This window comes from Propithecus coquereli, unplaced genomic scaffold, assembly GCF_000956105.1.
Source record: "Propithecus coquereli isolate 6110/MARCELLA unplaced genomic scaffold, Pcoq_1.0 Scaffold664, whole genome shotgun sequence".
Lineage (NCBI taxonomy): Eukaryota > Metazoa > Chordata > Mammalia > Primates > Indriidae > Propithecus > Propithecus coquereli.
The window spans coordinates 504,194-510,581 of record NW_012152663.1 but is presented as its reverse complement, the minus strand read 5'-3'; the positions used below and the strand labels follow the sequence as shown (position 1 = coordinate 510,581).

At 47.3% G+C, this 6,388-nt stretch overlaps 1 protein-coding gene across 3 annotated transcripts in view; it reads left to right on the top strand.

The window, feature by feature from the left end:
• The window catches only part of LOC105823271 (chromosome unknown open reading frame, human C5orf45), a 19,354-nt gene that overhangs the window by 2,355 nt on the left and 10,611 nt on the right, over window positions 1–6,388 (top strand). For all 3 annotated transcript variants that reach the window (XM_012660404.1, XM_012660402.1, XM_012660403.1), the window contains exons 2-3: window positions 255–314; window positions 3,867–3,955. In XM_012660404.1, coding sequence (XP_012515858.1) covers window positions 255–314; window positions 3,867–3,955 — 149 coding nt within the window. The remainder of the gene's footprint in view (window positions 1–254; window positions 315–3,866; window positions 3,956–6,388) is intronic.

The following is a 6,388-nucleotide window of genomic DNA, read 5'->3' as shown; positions in this document are numbered from 1 at the left end:
CTGGGACTACAGGCCCGCACCAGCCCAACCTGATTTTGTTTCATATGGGTAGCCAGTTTTCTCAGAACCCTAATTAAATAGTCTGTTCTCGCCTCAAGCTTAAGTGCCACCTTTATAATATACTAAATTTTCACACCTATGTGTTGGTTTATTTCTGGGCTCTCTTTTCCATTGATCTTTTTAAATGATTTCTGATCCAGTTATACTTTGTTTTAAATAATTATCTGAGTTATATTTCTAAAATTTCTCTGTAGGTGAAAAAGAGCGTCAAGTGGACCTGCAAAGCTTGTGGAGAGCAGCAGTCCTTTCTGCAGGTGAGTCCCGACAAACAGAGCAGGCGGGGCCCAGCCTGCAGAGCGGGTCCTCACGGAACCACGGCTGGCCCCGTTTTCTCTCTCACAGGGTTCACCAGGTACAGAGCCCCTGCTTGCTGGGCCCCTGTTCTTCAGGAAGTACAATGGATGGAGCAGTACCTGGAAAGGCACTGTCCAAAATGTTTCTTCATTTAGCAAGTGTCTGTCGAGTACTTCCCATGGTCCCGGCACAGGGGAACGATGGGGAGTGAGACCGTTGTCGTTCTTGCCCTTGCAGATGCACCCCTGCGGAAGGGGAAGAGAAACCAGCGCACACATGAGCACACACATACGTAACTGAAAACTAGACCGAGCACCGTGAACGGGAAGGTCGGGGCCTGTCAGAGATGACAGGAGAGTCAGCCCAGCAGGCGTGGACAGTGGGCTGTCGGTGGCGCCGGGGCTGTGGGAGAGGGTGGGCTTGGGAAGGGGAGGTGGTCAGGGAGCACGGGGTGGCGGGGAACACGTTGTAAATGCCCTTATCTAGCCTGCTTTTTCCACTTGACATCGAGCACATCTTTGCAAGCCCAGCCATCGTGTCCTGCCCGGACTCTCAGCACCACAACCTGTCCCGCGTCCTGCTTTGTCGGGCCTGACTTTGTTCACCTGCTGCAGCCCTGACGCTGCATCTCCCGCCTCATCTGTCATCCTTTTTCTCCTGCTGCAGCCGCATTTGCTCCCTCCTGGGGCCTTTGTGTTCATTGTTGGGGCTCCCCTCCCTCTTCTCAGCATCGTGTGGGAAATCATGTATCAGTGTGTTTGTGCGAGTGTTGTCCCTCAGACTGTACACTCCGCGAAAGCAGAGGTGTTTCGTGTTTTATTTACTGATGGGTCCGCAGCACCCAGCGCAGTGCCTGGCTCGTAGCCAGTGCTCCATATGTATTTGTTGAATGAATAAGTAATCAGTCCCACACTGATGGGCATTGACCTTGATTTTCTGTTTCAGTGTTATGCACAACTCTTCAATGAAGCTTTTCAGTTCACTGGACCGTTTACTATTTATTTCCTTAGGACAAAATCCTAGAAGTTAAGTTGCTGTTTTTCAATCAAGTTTCTCTTAGTTAGTTGCAAATCATAGACAGAAACACTTCAGAATGGCTTCAGCAAAGGGGAAAAAGAAAAAAAAGCATGTGCTGGCAAGGCAGTGAAGCATCTTAGGGAATACAAGGGCAGAAGTTTATCTCTGACGCCTTAAAGAGCCGGCCCCAAGAACTGAGTGGCTGCGGGCAAGCCAGGCTTCAGCTTCTCCTTCCTTTCTCCTCCCCTCACCCAGTTCCTCCCTGTATCTTTCCTCCCTTTTCTCTTCTCCATCCCTTCCTGCTGCTTCCTAGGCAGTTCACAGTAACATTCTCTGCCGAGTTCACAGAGTCTCGTTTCCAGCCAGCTGGAAGAGCTGAGTCCCAGGGACAAACTCCTGGGAGCAGCACTAGTCCAGTAACTGGGGTTGGGTCTCAGAAGACAGGGCTGGCTCATCAGCCAGGCAGACCCCCACACAGGGACTGCTGCTTACCTTAGATGCCATACGCGCTTCTGAATTCTCCCGGAGGAAGGCCTGCCCTCTCTCGCTCCTCCATGCCTGTGCCGTGGTACGTGACGTACGGCTGCCGAGGCTGCAGTGACAAACACATACCAAAATGGTAGTGGGTTGACACAACAGAAGGTGTTTCTCTTGTTCGTAGAACAGTCCCGAGAGGACATTAAGGTCTGCAGGGCGCTGTCCTTGTTGTGGTCACTCAGGGACCCAGGCTGCTGTCATCCTGGGGGTCTTTTATTCCCTGAGGCTCATCTGCAACTGCCCTCAGCCACCGAAAGGGGTAAGAGCATGGAGGAGCTACCTGGGAAGCTTTCAGGACAAGGCCTGGAGGCAGACAGCATTCCACTGGAAAGAGCCCGGTCTCATGGCCACCCCTGACCACAGGCAGACTGGAGAATGCAGTCTAGTTTTGTGCCCCCACGGGGAGAATGCATTTCAGTATTCAGCCAGTGGTTCTGCCCTCCGGGAGAGCACACGCCTACCGGTCATGCCAGGTCTAGGTTATGGGTCTTTTTCAACTTTACCGTCCCTCTCCAGTTCTCCATTCACCTGAACGTGTTCCGAACAGGACTACGCTCCCCACTCACCTCCCCACCTGTCCCCTAAAATTGCTCATGTCACGGTTGGCAGTGATCTCCGGGATGCTAAAAACAATGGTTGGTTCTCAGTCCTCACCTGACTTACTAGCTCTTATGCACCATGAGTGCCCAGGCATTCTGTGCTTATGGGGCATCTAGAACACTCTCTGAATTATCGGGGTATGGTATCACACACCTGTATTCCCAGCTGCTGGGGAGGCTGAGGCAGGAGGATCACTTGAGCCCAGAAGTTTGAGGTTACCGTGAACTGTAATGACACCACTGCACTCTGGCCTGGGAGATACAGCAAGACCCTATCTCTAAAAAAAATTTTAAAGGAAAATAAAGAACACTCTCTGCAGATGGGGTGGGGAGGAGCAGGAGACATGTGTAGTGTGTGTATCTGCTCACTGTGTGTTCCTTGTCCCGTCACTCTTCACCTATAAAACAGGTTCAAAGGTCAAATTATTAAGAATTTCAAGGTGGCAACAGCAGAGCAGGTCTCAGGCCCGTGACGCTGGTTCTGCCTGTGGTGGGGCTCACACCCTCGAACCTCAGCTGTGTCTTCTGACACCACTCAGCCCCACCCACACCGGCCTCCGCACTGCCCCTCCAAAATGCCAGGCTCAGGGGCTTTGCCCTCCTTCCGTGTCATTGCTTCTGGCGGAACGCCCTCCCCCCAGACAGCTGCCTAGCTTGCTCCCCCATGTCTTCCCGTGTGTGCTCCAGTGTCACCATCTCAGTGACCCACGCCTTGGCCACTGCGAATAGACGTGCAAAATTGTGTGTCTGTCCCCGACCGTGCCCCAGCCCCTTTGCATTGCCTTATCTTTCTCAGGAGCACTTACCCCATCTGATTATTGCCTGTCCCCTCTCACACACGGGGGTGTGAGCTCTGTGATGACAGGGAGTTTTGTCCACTGATGTGTTGTCCACACCTAGACCAGGGCCTGGTGCATAATACGTGCTCAATAAGTATTGGCTGAATTAGCGACTGCTAAGTGGGAAAAAAGTATCTCATTTTATTTTGTATTCCTTTGATTATCAGTGAGGGTTAAGTATCATTTCATATATTTCTTGGCAATATGTATTACTTTCTTGAGGACTTTTTGTTCACATTCATTAACCATTTTGTGTAAGGCTTTGGGTTGAGTTTGGCTTTGATAGGTAGAGTTCGGGGCCCCAGTTGGGCAGCTAGGTAGACCTAAGCTATTAGTTACAGAGCCTGCTAGTTTTCAAATCATTCTAGAAATAGTGGTCAGTCGTCAGGATGCCTGCAAGCTGCTTTAGGCATGTCTTTGGGCCTCACAGCTTTGTCTTCCCCGAGGTACATCTCAAATGGATCTGTTTCTCAGCATTCTGCCAACACTTTTTAAACTTAATGTATTTTTTGTTTCTCAGGCTTACGGTGAGGGCTCTGGTGCTGACTGCAGACGTCATGTTCAAAAGTTAAATCTACTGCAGGGACAGGTTTCGGAACTGTCACTCAGGTATGGTTATTTGAGAGGAGCACAGTTTTCTTGCCCTGTTTTCATCAAGACTGAATGGTGGTCAGATACAGTGAAGTCCCTTACTTGCATGTCTTATGATACAGCAATTAAACACCCTGGGCAATCCTCCCACTGAAAATAACTGAAAAACGCCGGCTATAATGTTCTAAATGCACTGATGAACGGACAGGAAAGTAATCCTCAGAGGTCAAAAATGAAGTAAAAGCCAAAATCCAGAGAGGAAGCACCTGAGCCACTGGGGAGATCGAAGCCTGGTGCTCTGGAGCCTCCGTTTAGACAGCTGGGCGCGGGAGGCAGAAGACAAAGCCTGTCAGTGTGGAGGATCAGTTGGAGACTTCCACACAAAACAGTCCCCGAAGGACGGCCCCCTCGGCGTACAAATACACCCACTGTGCAACACGCAGGTTGCCAGTTTTGACCTTGGCTGTGGCTAAAGAGGGGGAACTGCCTCTCCAAGATTTTGGAAGCACAAGGAAGCTGCTGCATGGTTTTTTAGCCTTTTGCACACACTGTGTAAAAAGCCTCAGCTGAGAATTTTTCAGTTGTCCAGAAAGCAGAGGTAAATGCAGCTCCTCTCTGAAGCACCATGTCTTCAACCCAGGCCGTAAAGAATTCCCAAAGTGCCAAGTCACATATGCTCAAGAATTAAAAAGCATTAAACACTCAAGGAAACATGTCACCATGAGCAAAAGACAGTAGAAACAATAATCAGAAAAGTCAAATGCACATAGACTTCAGAATGCATAATAATGCATGTTTAGTATATTTAACAACGTAAAAGAAGGAGTTTATAGGTCAGGCGCAGTGGCTCACACCTGTAATCCTAGTACTTTGGGAGGCCGAGGCAGGAGGATCGCTTGAGGCCAGGACCTGAGCAAGAGCAAGACCCTGTCTCCTCAAAATAATAGAAAAATTAGCCAGGCATGGTGGTGCATAACTGTAGTCCCGGCTACTCAGGAGGCTGAGGCAGGAGGATCCCTTGAACCCATGAGTTTCAGGTTGTAGTGAGCTATGATGACGCCACTGCATTCTAGCCTGGGTGACAGAGTGAGACCCTGTCTCAAAAAAAAAAGTGGGGGGTATTTATAATATGAGGGACTTTAAATAATAGCCAAGTATATTTGAAAAAGAACCAAAAAGAGTTTATAGAAATTAAAAGAACAATTATTGAAATGAAAAATTCAATGGATAGGTTAAATACAGAGCGTCCCAAAAGTCTCCATACAGATGAAAAATTTTATAAAATTTTGTAATGAATATTTTGTAAATAAAGGTACATTTAGCTACAATTTCCCTTTTGCCCTATATATGTGACTTTCGGGACACCCTGTAAATTAAATGCTCAAGAGAGACTTAGGGAAGATAAATCTGAAGAAATTATTCACAATGCAGTATAAAAGATTAAAAAGCGGAAAATATGAGGAAAGTTGAGAGACACGGAGGACACTGTCAATGGAAAAGAAGCCAAACTCTGTAAAGTAATTTAAAGAGGTTTCTTTTGAGCCAAATTTGAGGACCAGGACCTGGGGCCATGCCCAAGAAGCCTTGAGCAGTGGACTCGCAGAGGTTGGGTTACAGTTTGGTTTTATACATTTCAGGGAGACAGGGGTTACAGGTGAAGTCATAAATCAATACGTGGGAGGCATACATTGGTTTGGCCCAAAGAGGTGGGCCATCTCCAAGTGGGGGGCTTACAGGTTGTAGGTAGCTTTAAAGATTCTTTGACTTGTAATTGGTTAAAGACATGAAGCTTTGTCTAAAGGCTTTGAATGTTTTAAGATAAGGAGGTCTGCTAATCGGAGACAAGCTACTGGACATATTTGTTGTGTAAATTGAGGACCTGCAGATTTGTCCTGCATGGCCTTAGGCCTGGTAATGGGTTACAAAGGATGTCTCCAAGAAGGGAGGGGGCATGATGAAGCATGTCTGACCTCCCTCCTGGTGGCCGGCAGTTCAGTTTTAGGATATCCCCTTGGGCGGGGTCGTCCATTCAGTCAGCCAGTGGTGGGGAAGCCTTAAGATTTCATTTTAGTTCACAATACAGAGAAACATTCCAGAAAAAAAGAATTAAGAGAATGAGGCCGAGGCAATATTTGAAGAGTGGAGCATTTTCCAGAATCAAAAACTTAACATTCTTAGATTCAGGAAACACAATAAATCCCAAACTGGATAAAACCATTGTTTTATTTGCAAATAACATGATTGTGTATGTAGGAAATCCTAATGAATCTACAAAAAAGCTACTAGAACTAATAATTTAGCAAGATCAGAAGGACGTAAGGTCAACATACAAAATTAAATTGTATTTCCGTATAAACGCAGTGAAAATTGGAAAAATGATTTTAAAAATCAAATACCATTTATAATAGCACCTAAAAATGAAATACTTAGTTCTTCCAAGAAACTGAAGAG